The sequence below is a fragment of the Rattus rattus genome, chromosome 4, assembly GCF_011064425.1.
Source record: "Rattus rattus isolate New Zealand chromosome 4, Rrattus_CSIRO_v1, whole genome shotgun sequence".
Classification (NCBI taxonomy): domain Eukaryota; kingdom Metazoa; phylum Chordata; class Mammalia; order Rodentia; family Muridae; genus Rattus; species Rattus rattus.
Genome location: NC_046157.1, coordinates 100,919,019 through 100,937,700, shown reverse-complemented (window position 1 = coordinate 100,937,700; position 18,682 = coordinate 100,919,019). Strand labels below are relative to the sequence as shown.

The 18,682-nt window shown below is 43.7% G+C and overlaps 2 protein-coding genes across 3 annotated transcripts in view; both read right to left on the bottom strand.

Annotated features, from left to right (window-relative positions):
* Nucleotides 1–18,682, bottom strand: part of B3gat2 (beta-1,3-glucuronyltransferase 2) — a 389,891-nt gene that overhangs the window by 263,095 nt on the left and 108,114 nt on the right. The window lies entirely within an intron of this gene.
* On the bottom strand, nucleotides 4,679–18,358 carry Ogfrl1 (opioid growth factor receptor like 1). Of its 2 annotated transcripts, none has more exons than XM_032900863.1 (7): nucleotides 18,024–18,358; nucleotides 14,096–14,182; nucleotides 13,824–13,905; nucleotides 11,381–11,459; nucleotides 11,212–11,278; nucleotides 10,960–11,105; nucleotides 4,679–5,570 (listed from the first exon to the last, which is right to left on the bottom strand). In XM_032900863.1, exons 1-7 carry the CDS (start codon nucleotides 18,258–18,260, stop codon nucleotides 4,868–4,870), a joined length of 1,401 nt encoding a protein of 466 aa, XP_032756754.1. In that variant the 5' UTR covers nucleotides 18,261–18,358; the 3' UTR covers nucleotides 4,679–4,867. The 2 variants fall into 2 exon arrangements, with proteins under 2 accessions (XP_032756754.1, XP_032756753.1); XM_032900862.1 differs by having other exon boundaries at nucleotides 13,824–13,902.

The window sequence follows — 18,682 nt, the reverse complement described above, 5'->3', positions numbered from 1 at the left end:
CCGGACATCAGAGATCACACCTTCATGATCCAGAGACATGGCTGACGGTCCCTCATGCCTGTGAAAGCGGCTTACTCTGCTTTCAAGATGGTCCCATGCTTTTTAGCCGGGTCTTCCTTTCTCAACTCCACTTCCAGCCAGCCAAGGTTAGAGCCACACGAGTACATGATAAGATTGTCCACATGAAACTTTAATTCAAGAAGAAAATACTTTCCACAAATAATGAAAACAAATTTCACAAGAGAATTGGTGATATTAGATGACATTGAATACTTTCTCTAATCTAGAGGGAAAGCAAGGACAAGCCTTTCTAAATGTGTCGACTAAGAAGGTAATGTTAAGGTTTTTCAAACTAATTTCAGATTCCTCCTAACAACTACGAGAATGAAGGCTTGAGTAATTTCTCTAATAACATTCCATTTCACGTAGCCACCTGAATGCAAGAATAGAAGATAAGAGGAACCATTATGACTTGTATTAACCAAAGGATGTTTAAACAGGCCAGCATGTAACAGAACTGAGAAACAAAAATAACCAGTGCAGGCGAATCTTTGCTCCTCTGAATCATTTCAGCAAAGGTGACACATTGTTAAATATTGAGATGAATACCCTTTAAGAATGGGTGCTCAGGGTTCCTCGTGGCAAGAGTTTACAATGGGATAGTAATGAGAACTTCTGAATGAAAACCATTTACGTTCATTAAGGCACATCTGAAACCTCTAGGCATTCAAGTTAGAACTACAGTGTTTATTTCAATAATGAGATTTCTAAACACAGACTGTCCCTGAGTACAATCTGCTTGGTGGGACTGGCTCCCTAGAACAGTGCGGGAGGTAGGGTAGTTTTCACTGTCAGCCTAGAGATTTCCCACACAAATCTGTTCCTGCAATAAAGTCAATGCTTAAAGAGGTAAGTAGACAAGCATTACTACGATACTCCATACGACATTCACTCCAGCCATCTTCCTTTAAAACTACCCCCACCTTGAATGATACTCGCGCACACGCACGTAGTGAAAGGAAAAGGAAAATAGTCCAAAATCAACTACTCCCCAATCCTCCTGTAACTAGGAAATCTTACTCCAAATAGTCATTAAAGGCCTGTTGATGTAATTATAACTAAGTTTTTAAATGTTCTTTTTAGAGGAGCCTGGAGAATAGTTTTAAATTTGCTTGGCTAAATGGCTGTGTGACGAACTTTGACTTTAAGACAACTAAGCAAATATGCTGTGTTCATTAACTACTTTAAAATACCATTTGACATGTAGGTTTACTTAGCAAAACGATCTTTCTAAGGACTACCTAGGTGTATGCTTTTTCCTTCTCAACCCATCCTACCTTCATTCCTGGTAAATTATGAAAATCAGGAGGGCGTGGTACAATGTGTCATGGCTAGGACAGGTTTTTATTACACATTCAAGTATTTCTATATGTAACACAAAAAAAAAAAAAAAATCAAACATTAAAACTTTCCTAGTAACTCCTGAGTTGTAGATCTTCCGTTCCTTAAAACTAAGAATTAGAATTTCAAAACCTAAAAACAAAACTATACAATTTAATTAACAAGCCTCGATTTGGAGGAAGCCGATAAGATTTTTCAAGACCATGATGACGATTTAAACTTTCCTATTAGAATGAATTTGAAAATGCAGAATACAATAATCTTAATGTCAGAAACATCTCCACCGTACAGAAATATAGAACTATTTATCACTTTATAGTATTTCAAAATATCTTCACATATAATTTTCCCCTCTGAAATATGAAAGCAAAAAAAAATATTAGAAATGCACCAAGCTAATCAAGCAATATAGTATCTATTTGTTGTGAAATGTAACTTTATCAACAGCTGACACTTTGTAGCCTTGGGGCTTGGGGTCCAAGGAAGACCCTTGAGAACACCTGCAGATGCTTAGCGATGCGTCTAGCTACTTGGCCATGCGGCACAGCACTGTCTGGAACAGCTTCTCAGTAAATTACTGTAAGCATATGGTGTAAGCAACGCAAACCATCTAAGTCAAGTTCAGACCACTGTTTGATATCCAACACGCACATAAACACATTGTCTATCAATCTTACGTTAAAAAACTATTAAATGTACAAAGTGCTCTTTATAGAAAAAATTCGAGATGCTCAATTTTTATCAGCAAAAGGAACGACTTCCTTCGACTTGTTCTTCGCTGAGTTATTTTCTCTGCTATTTACAGATTAAATGTAGGAAACATTGTCGTTTTATGAATACACAGTTTAATTAACCGCCATAGGAAAAAGGCCACTATTTTAGATGGAAGCCAGGGAGTTCTCCTCTAGAGACTAAGTCTTCTCAAATTAAATAGCATAACCTAACAAAATCATTAATGAGGAAGAATACTCTAGAATCTGTATTGTTAGATGTTTTTATTTCTAAGGGTTCTGGTCTACTGTAATTTCTAAGTAATTTAGATTATATTAACTTTAGTATCTGGTGGCTTGTTTTTTAAAACTATTTTTAGTATCTGGCCCCATGTCTAGTTTTTAAAAGTTGTGTATGTGTGCGCTTGAATGTATGTGCACCACATGCATGCAGGTCCCACCGCCCCCAGAAGCCAGAACAAGGAGTCAGATCCCCTGGTAGTAAAGGCAGTTGTGAACTACCCAGTAGAGGAACCGAACCCTGTCCTCTTGAAGAGCAACAAGAGCTCTTTACTACAGTCATCTTTCTAGTCTCCTGGTCCCACATTCTTTTATACTAAACACCTTTAAAGTGGTCTGAATGCTTCATTGTGTTTTCAAAATTAAGACATCTTTAATTGCTCATATCCCTACAATTCAGCCTAACTTGGCAATCCTCTTCCATCCATGAACCCTGTGCAAATGTCCACTGAGATCTTAGACTGGTGCTACAAACGTCACTTAGGAATTTAAACTGGGATTGCTACCTGAAAGTCTTAACACCTCTCACATTGGAACAAGCGGAAGCTGATGTATTACCTACCTAGAACGATGAAGTGCTTCTTGTCTTACAGGGATATGATTGACAGATACATGTGTCTCATAGTTGTGCACAAATAAAGTCAGGGATAAATAACTGGGCTGTGTACATTTAAAAACAATAGAATCTTATTTCTAAAAGTGTAAGGTTGGCGGGAGTACTGTAGGAATCACCCTGACATGGGCTGCAAATGCCAAGACGATGATTATATGACATACTACAAAAGAGGAAATAGGAAGGCTTCCCTGGGCGGTGGGGGTGGGGTGGGTGAAAGCACATGGGGCTTTTCTTAAAAGCTGAAGAGAGATTTTTAAAAGTCAATTCTTGGCTCATTTAAAAAAAAGTAAAAATATTTTCTGTTCATCACTTCGTCGGCTTGTATGAGTGTTCGAAAGTTCCTATCACAGTGTTTTTGATTGTCTTCTGATACGCACTAATAATTAGTAATAACTGTAGAAAAAAGCTTTTAACCAATGCTATGCAAATCTAATATTTACTTAAAGTGGGTATATATAATTTCAAACTGTCCTCAGTTTCAAATGACAAATGAAAGATGAAAATACAGACATAATACTTGAAAGTGAACATATATATATATATAATACATGAAGATGAACATACACAGATAATACATGAAGATGAACATACACACAATACATGAAGATGAACATACACACAATACATGAAGATGAACATACACACAATACATGAAGATGAACATACACACAATACATGAAGATGAACATACATACACAATACATGAAGATGAACATACACACAATACATGAAGATGAACATACATACACAATACATGAAGATGAATGTTACACACAATACATGAAGATGAACATACACACACAACACATGAAGATGAACATACATACACAATACATGAAGATGAATGTTACACACAATACATGAAGATGAACATTACACATATTACATGAAGATGAGATGAACATGCATACATAAAGATGAACATACTACATACATGTAGACACCATGGACTGGTGACATCAGCATAGACCTCATGGCACCACTACACTAATGGCTCAAAGGACAATTGAGCAACAACTGTTGACACACTTGTTGACAGTATGAAGAGTCATCTTTGCAAAATGACTAATTTTTTTTGTGTTTTTTATAACATTCCTCAGTGATTTGCATCCATAATCAACTACCAATTTTGTATAGAACAGCCATGAAAAAAAACCAAAAGTCTATTTTCATTCCTTGTTTTCACATACAGACAAAAAAAAATCCTTTCTAAACACTTAATACTGAGAACATTTTTGTTATTACGAAACTTAAAAAAAAAATCATGAAATCAGACTAGTAAATATCCCCTCTGTTCCACCTGGACACGGGTATAGGAGAGGGCCCTGCCGTGTACTGGAAAACGTGTGGTGGCTGAGAGAGACGGTGATGTCCAAGCAAGAAGAGAGGGAGAAGAGGAGCGCAGCAAACCACGGCAGAGCCGAGGCGCCGTAATCTGAGAATCCAGATTAGTTTCTGGAAACATTTGGGCACCCCTCACTCATCATCCTTCGCTAATCTAAAAGCCAGGCGCTGCTGCATCACCAGAGGGGCCTAACGTCTGCAGGAATCTCGAGAGAGAACGTGTTGGAGAGCATATGCTACAGAAGTGTGCCTAGACAACTTGAAACTACTTTTCAAGTGACTGTTATGTACAGAATTTGAAAACACATCCTAAATACATTCTTTTATTGGATCTGGTCTTAAGATTTCTTATTAAATGTCCAATTCATCGTGATCCAAAATAAAAAACGAGAACAAAGGGCTTACAGCAAAAGCCACAGGTGGCTAACATTTTAAATGTGACCTCATCTCTGTTCTTCAGGATACATTAGACAGCAGGGTTTTTCTTTCAACTCCCTTAACCAGAACTGGTTTGTGGGTTTGTGGCATTTTGCTGTGACACTACCTCAGCGTGACAACTGGCATTTTCAGGGTTTTCAGAGTCTTTGCTCTGGTTTTCCCCTTCTCCATCTTTTTCAGAAGAAGTCGTCGGACATTCCCCTTTTCCTGCGGAATCAGTAACGGTTTTCTCGGGTGGAGACTCTGATTGGTCGGCAGCATTGTCGTCCTCCGCGGTTCTTGGCTTGGTATCTTCACTGCTGGCCTCTGGGCTTGGCTTGTCTGTCTCCTCCCCGGGCTCTGTAGATGCCACCTTCTTTCCTTCCACTGTTTTGTTATTTAAGTGACTAGCTGCTGAGGAATTTTTGGAGTCCTTAGATTTCTTGTGCGTAGAGGTTTGGCCGTTGGAGCCTACAGCAGGCAGAGTAGGTGTTTTCTGGGCTTTGCTTCTCTCTGGTTGTTCTTTCTTAGGTGGCCCCCATATAAAATTCTCTGACGGTGTGTAATGTTTCTGGGCAAACCGCAGGAGCTTTCTCCTCTCCCTCCTGTCCCGAATTGTATAAACGAAGTACTCCAGGGCACTCTGCTTGATATTGGGAATAGTGTTTTCCACGAGAGCCTCGTGAAGAATGAATTTTACCAGAGGAGATTTAAAACTCTCGTACCCAAGCTCACCAAGGCTTTTAAGAATTCGGGTAATCCTTAAATAGTTGTGCTGAGACCTGAAAGGGAGAATCGAATAAAACGAGAGAAAAAGAATCAGGAGAAGAAAAGTAAGAAAACCCAAACCATGGAGAAGATGATTTTTAGAAATGCAAAGCAAGAAAATAAGCCTTACAGCAACTTTAATGTAATAAAACATAGGATGCATTTCATTTAACGCATGTGGACTGTAACAGTACAATCTGACGAATGTGAAACTCAAATGTTAAAACAAACTCTCCTCTTTAAGAGACACATCAACCACTGAGATTGACTGTGTTCTGGCTGGGGTTACGTTATTTATTAATGTCCCTGAGGACCAGGCATTCTACAAGAGCAGCTTTGCACACACAGCCAAGCATCAGATTAGCCAATGCCGCCGTAAGGGAAGTAGTGGCCATGGCACAAGATGAGAGACAGAAAGAGCCAAGCGCGTAGCCTTTATTATGGTAACGTTATAACAGCTCTGCTTCCTTGTGAATTATTGTTGTCTCCTACCACGCCTAACTTATAAATCTCATCATGGAACAAAACAGAGCATGTGGAGGGCTCTGTACAGTTTATGATTTCTGCCCTCTACAGGGCACTTCTGTACTTGCAACATCAAAGAAGGATGCTACAGTTTCACAGGTAACCAGGGATAAACAGATGCTGAACAGCTGGCTAGAAGAATTCTGACAAAGAAAACAAAACTACTTGACTGTGCCTGCCTCAGCTGTTGAGAGTGTGGGCCTCAGAGCCAGTCTGTCTCACCCTGGCTTTATTACTGTGGTGCTCTGAATAGGAGTGGCCCCCATAGAGTCATGTGCTTGAATGTCTGGCCATAGGGAGTGGTGCTATTAGGAAGTATGGCCTTGTTGGAGCAAGTGTGTCTCCTTGGGGGTCGGCTCTGGGGATTTTGAAGCTGAAAACACACTCAATGTTGCTCTCTCTTTCTGCCACCTGCTGATCCAGAGGTAGAACTCTCAGCGACCATGCTAGCACCATGTCTGCCTAACTGTGGCCGTGTCTCTCTCCACGACGGTAATGGACTAAGCCTCAGGACCTACGACAGATTATTCAACTGTGATGAAAAGGTACGATGCCCATCTAAGCCTCTGGGTTTGCACCTGTAAAACAGGGAAAAGGGGATCTCAATCTAACTGCCCCGTTATCATCAACTGAGATGATACAAAAGAAGGGAACGGGCAAACTCAGTAAACGGGGACATCATTTAGAACTATTCTATATGTGCATGTGTTCATGTATGCAATGGTGCGTGTGTAGGGGGCGTATACACACATGTGTTTGCAAGCGTATCCTCTGGGATTATAAGCTCGTGTGATCTACCACCCTCAGCTGTGAGCACGAATGTTCCTCCTACTATCATCTCTGACAGCAGAATTTAGGACTGAGTAACAGCACGTCTGTATTCAGCTTAACCTATTCCCTCCATCTTTGCTGGCCTCGACTTGCTAAAAAGCTTCAGATCTACACTTAGAACAACCTTGATTCCGAACATACATTTCTCCCACATGACACACCCTTTTCTTTCAAAACCGAGGCCATGCTTGGACTAGCGTTTTCCAAACGTATTTTGTCACAATTCATAACTCACCTCCCCAGCCTTGTTCAGCTGACACACACACACACACACACACACACACACACACACACACACACACGCCCCTGGCTGAACCCTTAAGGACCCTCTCTCCTCCGTTACAGAACCATGTCTGATGTCAGCAGGTTGGGTATGTATTTACCCAAGACTGTGACACAACAGAACTAGTACTTACTCCTAACTCCCTAAATTCTGTTTTATATCCGACATTGAACTTTCTTGGAAACACTGTATATGTCTGCCTCGGCTTCCAAAAGTGCTCGAGTTTTTTATTAGTAGTAATTACCCAGTCTCCTGGGAATGTTGGGAAAAGATGTCAAATTATTAGAGATATAGAAGCACATAGCTTCTGGTCTTATATTTTAATGAAAGAATACAGACAAAATACAAATTTGTATTATTTGAGCTAAGCAACTGCTGGAATAAAAAAAATGTGTTATTTCCACCCTTTTGGATATTTGCCCCAAAGTGTGAAATTCAGCACATCTGTCTCAGTTTTATGAATCGGTAACATTTGAACTTTTAAAAACGTATTTATGCGTCTGTGTGTACCTGCTTAGGTTTATTATGCATCATGTGTGTGCAAGGGCCAGAGAGGGTCGGAAGAGGGTGCCTGACCCACAGGAACGGAGGTACAGACAGTTTGGACCTCCAGGTGGAGAGCAGTAACTGCTGTCCACTGTGTTGAGACAACACATCTGGGGTACCGTGAAGGCACGGTTCCGCTAATGACAGGGGCGGTTACTGTCACATGCATGCAGGGTTCTTCTAGTGAAAGAACTTATTGCAACTGACTTCATAAGAAGAGGTGGAGAGGAGAGGGAGACTGCGTAAAAGAAAAGTTGTGCTACACTACACGATGCAGTAGATGCCACATTTGCAGCCAGAGCCACATCTAAGATGAACTGGAGACTCGGCATTTGCATATCCACAAGCTAAAGCATTTATGTAACCGAGAAAAAAAAGAAGGTAAAAGCCCAGAGCAGCTGAGGAAAATAACGATTGGGATTCTAGAACAAAAGTATCTGTAAAACAAAGGAGTTGGTTGTTTCAGGCGGCTGGAAGTAAGTGTCGCAGTGAAAGGCAAATGGTGGGTGGAGGAGTTAAATCTGTACAGCCTTGGCTTCCACACCGGGGACTGGAGGAAGAGGCCGCTATGGGGACAAAGGACAGTGCTGATTTTATCAGAAGATCAGGTTGGTATAAGAGAGGGCACAGCGGGAACATAAAACCCCAAACTAGGCTCAGTACAGCTCAGGAATCCTAGCTTACCACAAACCTGACCAGGATTTGCACATCTGCACTTTCAATAGCTGAACACACCTTACCACTCTTATCCAGGTCACCTCTTCACTCAATTTCACTCCAGTTTACTCTGATTAAACAGTTTTCCTCCGCTGAGCCATAAACACAACCGAGTCCTGACCAGCCTGCTGTGAAAAGCTCAAGATGTCTTCCAGCTTCAATCACAGATAAGCAATGACATTTAAGAAGAGATCACAGAGAACGGGGTCCCCAGTGGAGGAGTCAGAGAAAGGATTGAAGGAGCGTCTGTGTCTACAATCCCAGAATTTAGAAGATGGTGCCAGAACAGTGGCAAATTTGAAGTCAACCTAGACTCAGAGATCCAGTCTCAAAAATAAGCAAACAGAACAGCCTCACAGAAACCCAGGTTGGCTCCCAGCACCCGCATTAGGCAGTTCACAACTGCCGGGGGACCTCAGTTCCAGGGGATCTGATGCCCTCTTCTGACTTCTGGAGGCACACATGTGCACACGTGTGGCACACATATCTACATGTAAAAGAATTATTTTTTAATTTTTAACCCCCCCCCCCAGGAGAGTTCACCCAGAGCTAGGAAGGCAGAGAGCTATTGGATGAGAGGGAGAGAGCTTGCTAGTTGGGACAGAGTGAAAAGGCTGTGAGTTCCGCCATTCTTCATCAGAGGCTAAGAGAGGAGCTAATTAAATAAAGCCTTCAGAAAGGGCTCTGGTTTGGGCTATAAACGAAAAGCCCTAACAATAATACCCTAGGAAAGCTTTAGCCTTTGCTCATATTCTGTCCATGACTTATAACTTCCACAACAATGTACCAAACCAGAGTGCCACTCTAAGCAAAAAATAACAGAAGGAGAGTGGTGGGTACCCAAAGGGTGAGCTGCGATCACTGTTTGCCAAACCCTTACTTGCAGATAGAGTTCTGCAACAGCAGGACAGAGAAACTGTCCAGACATGGGTACCTACCTGCATTAGATAGGCAGATGCGGATGTCTTGCCCTTACATTAGCTTACGTATCAAACTTTAACCTGAGTTATAAGTTAATGAGTCTCCATTCAGGGTCGTAAAGCTTTACGTCCATACGTTCAAGGCTTTAGCTGAACCTCCTGTTTTAAGAGTGTTACTTACGACAAAGGAAAGAGATGTCTCAACGCTAATATTTTACTCCTTTTACCAAAGTGAGGGGAATTCTGGGAAAAGTTTAAAGAGCTGATGCCAAAACTCTGATTGTTTTTTTGCCAAAGAGAAATTGCTTGCGTTTTTTTTTTCCTTAATACTTGCCCAGTTCAGCTAATTATAAGGTACTAAAAAAAGTTTCTTAAAATTGTTAGTTGTATCGTCCAGTACTCATAAGTCACTCTATAATTAAAAAGGAAAAAAAAATCAGTATGCCTATGAAGAAAATATTTTTAAAACTAAACTTTGGTTATAAGTATTAATCACCAATACACATATCCAAGCAAAACAGTACAGCTAAACCCATCCAAGAAAGCTGCTAAACTTCCCTTTATAGAGTTTGGAATGAACCAGAAAGAGGTACTTTTCCTTTACCTACGTCATGAAGACAACTGGACTTTCCCCTCAATTTTAGCTAGAAGTATGGCCATTTTTATACATTATAGACCGCATTTACGAATTTAACCTAAGAAGTTAGCATGCATGAAGATAATATAAACAATTTATAGCCTAGGACAGAGAGAACATATGAAAAAAACCCGTAAACTCCTTGAAACGTGGCACATATAAGGAGAGAAGCCACGTTGGGCTGTAGGCAGAGGGTTCAAGAAGAAAGCATTCTGGAGCAGAACAGCCAGCTCTCTGTAGAATTTGTTCATTGTCATTCCTTAGAATGCACAAGAGGGAACAAATGTAGTTCTGACTCGATTTTGATTCCTATTCCTAATGGCTACCTAGTCCTGTGGTCAAACGTGGCTAGTCCTATGGCCAATATCTGATAGTGTCATTTCATTCTTGTTTCCTCGACATCTACAAGTGGGCAGTGTCTATATAGTCCCATGTCCAATACACAGAGCTTGTCCTGTGCCCAATGACGAGGTATTTCCATGCCCAGCGGCTATGTATTCCTGTGTTCAAATGCTAGCTGTTCCTGTGTCCAGCCTCTAGCTAGTCCTATGCCCAACAGCTAGTTATTCCTATGCCCAATAGCTAGTTAGTCCTATGCCCAACAACTAGTTAGTCCTATGCCCAATAGTTAGTTAGAGCTAGTTAGTCCTATGCCCAGCAGCTAGTTAGTCCTATGTCCAACAGCTAGTTAGTCCTATGCCTAACAGCTAGTTAGTCCTATGCCTGGCAGCTAGTTAGTCCTATGCCTGGCAGCTAGTTAGTCCTAACAGCTAGTTAGTCCTATGACCAACAGCTAATTAGTCCTATGGTCAATAGCTAGTCTATCCAGTACCCCATGACTAGCCATCTCCATGCTCAACAGCCGGACAGACCTACGCCAATGGCTAGCTGTTCCTACTCTGCAGAGAACAGAGCTACAGGAAAAGGCCAGGGGCTTCACTTACTCATTCAGATGTTGAAACCGTTCTTGCCAGTTCACGGCCCGAGCAACATTTCCAGTCTTATCAATCAACTTTATCCCGAAGAACTCTAGCATCATTTTGTAAGCCAAGAGGAATCTTCTGATTGCTTCCTTTGTCTTTTTGAATTCCTAATATAAGAAGGGAAGTCAACTGAAATGACTTAGTAGCTGCCAGGAACAATAAAACAACGATACATTTGGCTACCTTCTGTAAGGCGAAGTGAGCTTGCATTACCTCAATTTCATATGTGGTTAATTCTTTAGCATAAAAGTTCAAGCCTTGTTCTCTCAGGGGGAAAAGCCTGGTTTGTTAAAAAAAGAAAGAAAGAACAATTTTCAATCAACGTCGTCTTGAGAACAGGATGGGACAGGACACGGTTCAAGGTGGAGAACACTTAACTGACCATTGGATGTAAGTGTGGTTGTGCTCTAGCTTTTCGTAGTCTCCTTTCCACTTATTCAGAACCTCTTCAATGTAAACACCTAAAGGGCGAATATTGAGAAAAGGAACCATTCATCACAACACAGTGAAGGCATTATAACACATGAGTCTCTTCAGTTTTACATTAAAACCTTCGGTTTAAAAGCAACACACCAGAATGCTCCTAAAAGAGGGCTATCCCATGCCACAGTAATGCCCAGTAATGTGAAAAGTTTAACTAAAATAAAAATAGCAGCGTCTCAGATTACAGAAGTCTGTACTGGCTGATGTATACAGAGGGTGGCGTATGACGGCCTAACAATCGTTTTGTAAATAAAGTTTTATTGGAACACAGACAAGCACACCATTTTTAATATTGCTCACACCTGCTTTTTAGTACAAGACAAGCCCGAGTGTTTCAATGGACTATTTTCCAAAGCTTGACATATTTGCTGTCTGCCTCTGTGCAGGAAAACATTTCCAAACAACATTACCATCTCCGCATGACTAAGAAGAAAACGCTGCTCTTAAGTGGAATATTTGTTCAGAGCCTCACATTAGTAAATTAATAATGACAATTTGTTCAATGCTGCACACTAGTTACAAAGTCGTGTGGGAGTGGAACACAGGTCTTTGTGACTGCAGAAAGCAAGTCCTCTCACTATGCCCCATTCTCTCCAATAAGAACCTAAAAAAATTCCTTGTGATTCTCAAGTCCATCAAGGTCCTTATCCTGAGCTAGTCTCACAGAAAGCAAATGACAACAACAAAACAAAAAACAAAAACAAAAAATACCACACCCACAATTCATCTCCTTTTCATCTTCAAAGACCAGCAGGTTGTCACCAAGGCTCCTCCAGAAAGTCTGTGTAGAGTCCCACCATTTGTCCTTTAGTGCTATTAACATGCTAACGTCATTTTCCCTTGTGGTTTTTGTTTTTGTTTTTTTAAAATCAATGGTAAATACACTATGTATTATACCCTCCGGACTTCTGAGATACTCAAAACTTCAAGTTGATTGGATTTGCCCATTTCAGCAACACTCCTCAGGACATAATGTCCTCGCTTTGAGCCCTCCTTCCAGCATTCCCATGATTCCCTCCTTCCCATGAGTCCAGCATTCTGGAACATTTAGCCATAGAGGAATACTGTTTACTAGCTTGCTCTGTCTGCTATTTTATACCAACCAGGCCCACCAGACCAGGGATGGCACTGCCCGTGGTGAGGTAACCCCGCCACATTAGTCATCATTCCAGAAAATGCCCTCCAGGCTTGCCCACCGGCCGTCTGGTGGGCATACTTTCTCAATTGAGGCTCCCCCTTTCCCGAACGACTCCGGCTTGTGTCAGTTGACATAAAGCTAGCCAGCACAGCTTACAATCTAGGCCCTTCACAAGCTGACTCATACGGCTCCGAATGTCACTCGGCTTTTGCTGAGAGCAAATGACAAGAATCAGGACAATCTGGCCACCTCACGCTGAACTTGCAGGGAGTGTATCCGGCTCCCTTTTGCCTGCACACAATTCAGATACCCACTGCGAGGCACAGTGTGATGCCTCAGTGTTTTGCTTATGAGTTTGTAATCAAATTACCATAGCAACTGCCACGGGCTTGGGAAAGCTGCTATTCCGAGGGAGGTCATACGGTTGTGAATGCTGCACGCTTATTTGGCATGGTTTGAACTGGGATGGCTGTAGTTCCCCAACTCTTGATTTTGAAAAGTGACAAAGGAAATTCTAAACTCAAACACTACATTTACTCATCTTCTAAGGAGGTTTTAAGTATGGCATAGCAGAAAGAACCATGGGCCCTGGGATTTAGCTCCACTCTCGAATGAACTCAGTGGCCCAGCAAGTCAGTCGTTCAGGCTTCCAATCCCAGTAACCACATCTCCGAGATGAAGAAGCTGATTCTGACCCCCTCCAAGGTCTAATCACTTAAAATCAAATAGCTCTACAAATCTCGCCTCTTTTCTGATCATAAAAGAAGACTAACCCTCCCTCCCCCAAAACTAAACTAAACCAAACCAGCAAACAGAAACCTTGCCCCTCCTACTGTGTCAGTAACACACAGAGAGTAAGAAGGCACAGCTAACTGATTATCTATTTCTCCACAGATCACTAAGTGGATGGAGGCCACTCTCAAACCCAGGGCTCTGTGTACACATCAGCCTGCATGGCGAGGCAAAACAAAGGTAACCAGCCAACAAATGCAGCAGGGACACACGAGGCCCAGAACAAGAGATGTACATCCAGGTACATGCTGCTATTCAAAACTTGCTTTTTGGGGTTGGGGATTTAGCTCAGTGGTAGAGCGCTTGCCTAGCAAGCGCAAGGCCCTGGGTTCGGTCCCCAGCTCCGAAAAAAAGAAAACAAACAAACAAACAAACAAAAAAAAATTGCTTTCTATCAAGGTAGCTTACTCACCATCTGGCTTAAATGGAATTTTATTCTTATAAAAGCGAAGGTTGCTCAAGTCATTTTGGTATCGGATATCTTTGAAGTTCTGCTAAAGGAAAAGATAAGTTAATCTTCAGTGTATGGACACACACACACACACACACACACACACACACACACACACACACACGCAGGCCCAAGGACCCTTCTGACAAGTTTGTTTACCGGCAGAGGAAAATCAGAAAAACAGAAAGGCAAAAGTTTACATTTAAAAAGAAAAATCATCGCGCTGGTCTTACTGGGTACTGATGTCGGTACTTGTACAGATCCCTCGCCGCATAGAAGCTTCTCTTTGGTTTAGCATTTCCTTCTGTGGAATCGCCACCCTAGGACACAACGCGAAAACTCCACTTACACAGAGGATTATACTGAGAAACTTCTGGAACAAACTTAAAATACTCAACCTCCATAAGGAACCCTGAGCAACCGGCTCCAGGTAAAGGAAACTATTCTGTCTCTTTAGTGACGCTCACAAGCAGTGCTTACTGGTATCCATCTACCTTATTTGCACTAAAAGCTTTTCTCCTAAAGGTATATCACTAAATAAGAAAAACAACAACAACAAACAAAAAAACAAACAAAAAAACCTTTACTATTCAATGCCTTTGGAGGTTTGGAGGGTGAATGCTAAGGATTAGCATCCACCCAGAGCATCACTCAGTGAATTGAAAACACATTCCATTCCACCAGGCTTTATGCCGCGGAGCCCATGACAAAGCTTACTTTCCATGGTGCCATGAAAGGGTTAAGTCGGTAAATCAAGATTTCTCATTAAATTTGCGTCTCCTGGCTGCTCCAGACACTCAGGTGATATTTATGAAAGGAAGGGAGGGTTTCAAACTAAATTAGCTTGCTAAACTACCTCCAAGTACCATAGCAAACATATAAGGCATGAGCAATCATCTGCCCATTCAATGATCAGTGAGATAGAAATCAGCAAACTTGATACAAATAACCCAGAGCAAGGCAGAGAGCTCTCGGGCAGAACGAACACTGACTGAAGTCCTTTCTAGGTGGTGGCTCGCTCACGCTGTTTACGAAGTGCCAGCGCTGTGATGTCATTTTAAATGGATAAGACGTGGGTCTAATAACCTCTAGTTATCCGGACCATATGTTGTACGGCAAAATGCATTTGTCCGGTGACACACGGAACCGGGAGACTGAACGCAATGAAAACAACTGCGGTGCTGAAATGTGAATCTTCACCAAGAAGTCTGCCCGCAACCCTCTGTCTCATCCCCTCCCACCCTCTGTCTGTCTGCGTTGACAGACTGGCATCTTCTAAGCAGCTTTCGCGCATTTCTGAAGTGGTGTGATTTCTCACTCTTACTACAAGTACAGAGATACTTTAACACCAAACCCTCTGCTGTTTAACAGTAGTTACACTGTCACGTTACATAAGCTAGGAAAGACTCGACTTCGGGCTCTTGCCACACTTTTCAAAATAGCTCTGCCTAGCAAGTTTCGGGATCTTTTTAGCCTGAGCTACAAACACACGCGCTCCCATTTACAAAACACGTCCGTGTACGTGTACATTACTTCATTTGGGTTGCACAACACGCCCGACTGACGGTTATTAGTGCTGGCATCTCAGGAACAAGGTTGCTGAAACTTGGAGGAACAGAACAAGGCTCAGAGCCCAGCGTTGTGCAAGAACTCGCTGCGTCCGACTAATTGGGTCTGAACCAGTTTTGCCCCTGCTAGAAGTGATGGGTATTTGAAAATCCGGTTATGAAGATCAACGACCCAAGATCTGGAGCCAGGAGAGCCAGGGGAGGCTTGGTTCTGCTCCTTAACATTTGTGAGGCCTTAAGCAGATCACTTAGCTGAATCGTAGTTTTATCATCTTCGAAACAAAGCTAATGACTCATGTCCTGCCTGTTCCCCAAGACTACCATGTAAATGATGACATCCTTCACCCTGCCGGCATCTGTCCTGATCACTTCTGTATCCTGGCCACCTTTTCCTCCTCAGCAAGGATTCTGCTCCTTAACAGTTCCCTCCCCTGGATCATCAAAATTCCCTCGTCCAAACCATTCCATGCAACCACCAACTATGCTGTAGTCTCTCCCATCGGAAGTATATCTCCCTTGACCCAGGTCTAGCCTACTTGCAGATTGTATCTCTGATTTCTTTTGAAGTCAATCCTCACCAGGAACTGTGAGTAGCAGTCTCTCTTCTTCAGCCTACCCCACGACCTGACTTTAAAATGGGACTATTAGGAACTTTCCAATAAATTTCCATCTACTCCATTCCCATCTCAATGGTCACCCCAGGGACTTCCCGGAAATTCTGGACCCCTTAAGGCCTTCCACCCTGGAGCAGTGTTAACACTTGGCTATCAGAATACCACACTCCCCTGCCTTGCTTCCTGTACCACTGCTCCCCTCTTTTTTTGGCTCCTCCTCTTAATCACACCCCCTTACAGAGGGTGAGAAGGCTGACCCACATCTCTCATGACTCCTTGATGACCTGTTATCCTCCATTGATTCTTTTTTTTTTAAGTACAACTATATCCTAAATGCCTGCCTTTAGCTCCAGTCCTAGACTGAGTATCCACTTACAGAGACCATCAACTACTTGCCCATCCACTTGGGTGTCTAATGGGACGGAAAACTTAACAGAAGCCTTGACTTAACCTCTGAGGCATCTCCCGCCCCAGGCTTCCTCACCTCAGCTAATGGTACCATCTTTTGTCTAACATTTACAGAGATGGATGAGAGCAAAGACAGCTGGTCTTCAGCCTACTTTAAAGGCAGAACTGACCCGTCCACGTCGTGCACAAATAGGGTGAGGAATCAAAACGATGTCACAAAGATTACCTAAGAAGTCTGGTGGAACTTCTGGAAACAAAAATTAACAAATTAAAGGATACTCTACTTTTACTCAAGTTGTAGGGCAGTGGTTGAAATGTTATTTTACAATTGACCTAGTTAATTGATTACCAAGTTGTTTACTATTATTATTATTATTATTATTATTATTATTATTATTATTATTATTATCATTATTCCAAACTTCTGTCGGTGGCTATTTACTTGGAAGACAAATGGAAGGAGAAAACACTGAAATGTGCCGTGCGACATTGTTTCGGGGTTGAGCACACAATACTAAGTGCAAAATAGAAACCGGAAGACAAGGCAGGGATGGTCAGGATCTCACCCAGGAGGACCAAGGCCCACACTTTGGCCCCGGACATACTTCAGCTTGCATCTTCTCTCCCTGTATGCTCTGGGCAAGATTCTCTGAAAGGCTTAACTCGGTTCTCCAAAATGGGGACATGGAATGGAACGAACGCCCCGAGATAGCATTCCTTTCAATAACATGCTCAATTAGCTCGGATGGGAAGGCTCGAACTTCCTCGAAAGGTGATGTTTCCCCTAAAGTCACATTGGCTCCATTTTCCTTCAAGTTATAAAAGGGAGGCCTAATACAGAGCCTCCAACCTTAAACGCTGCAGACTTCTTTAAAAATACACAGTTCCTCCTTTTAAAAGTTTCTGAAGCCACAAGAGGTTAAGGGAAGCCATCTATCTCTCTTCTAACCTATCTATCTAATTGTATTGGTCAACTGAATTAAGCTTGGTTGGATCAACAAGTCTTCTGGGTGAAATGAAATGTTTAAGGAATACTCGAAGTCGTTGAAAGGTCTTGGGGGAAAAAAACGGTGTTATTTTTAAGTTTGCTTGGGAACCTTCTGCGATACTTTTAATGGCCATGGACCCCCGCTTGGGGGTCAGGGGAGGCTTGCGGGGCTGCTCCACAACTGCAGTTGTCTTAATCTGAATAATATTTTAATTTTGTAAAAAAAAAAAGATGAAAATAAAAATCAATTAACACGCACCGGCCGGGTCCTCAGAATCTTCTATTTTTAGTCTAGTTCCTCCCACCCCACCTTCGCATCACCCAGCTGCGCTGCAGAGGCAGAGAGAACACTGAGTGGAGTCGGGGTTTGCCTTGGGGGACTTCCCTGCGGTGCTCACAGCAAGGCCCCCGGGCCAGCAGCGAACCACCGAGCGATCCTGAACACCGCAGGCTTCCTCCAGGTACCGGCGCCACGAACGCCGAGCATCCCGCCCTGCACCCCCCGGGGGGCCGCGCACAGTCCCCTCCCTCGTACCGGGCGCACTGCCCCTCCGGGCCCACCGTGGGTCCCGGGGCCCCGTACCTGCTCCGCGCCCGCCGCCTCGGCGTGGTCTTCGGGCACGGGGCTGGCGCGGGGTCGCCCTCCGGCTCTCTCGGGAGGCTGCTCGGGCTGCTCCCGCTCGTCCTGCTCCTGGCCCTCGCCACCGCCTGCCGGCCCCGGCTGCTCAGGCTCGGGCTCCGAGTCGGTCTGCCAGGTGGAGTCGCAGTCCTCCACGGTGGTGGGCTCGCGGAAGCTGACCCCGCCGAGCAGGTTGCCCATTGAAGAGGCGGCGGCGGGCGCGGGCTGCGGCAGCGCGCTAGGGCCCGGGCATGGCCGCGCTCCGCTCGCTTCGGGCGCAGGCGGCAGCTCGCCCGGCCCGCGCCGCACAGCTCAATGCGGCCGCCGGCGCTCCGGCGCACAGGCGGGGAGGAGCCGGGCGCCCCGGGGCCGCCGCCGCACGAGTCCCATCCCGCCCATCCCGCCGCCGCCCCGCCCCGCCCCAGCGAGGCCAACCCACTCCGGAGCGCGCTGGACCAGCTCCACCGGGACGGGCCCCCCTCCACGGTCCCCGGGAGTGGCCAGGGGTCAGCTGCTGCCCCGCCCCCTTTGGGTCTGGATCCGGCCCCTTGGGGCTCCTCCCAGCCAAGCGGGATGTCTGATCCTGCCCAGGTCAGAGAGAGGAAGGAGGCGTCTCCATCAGC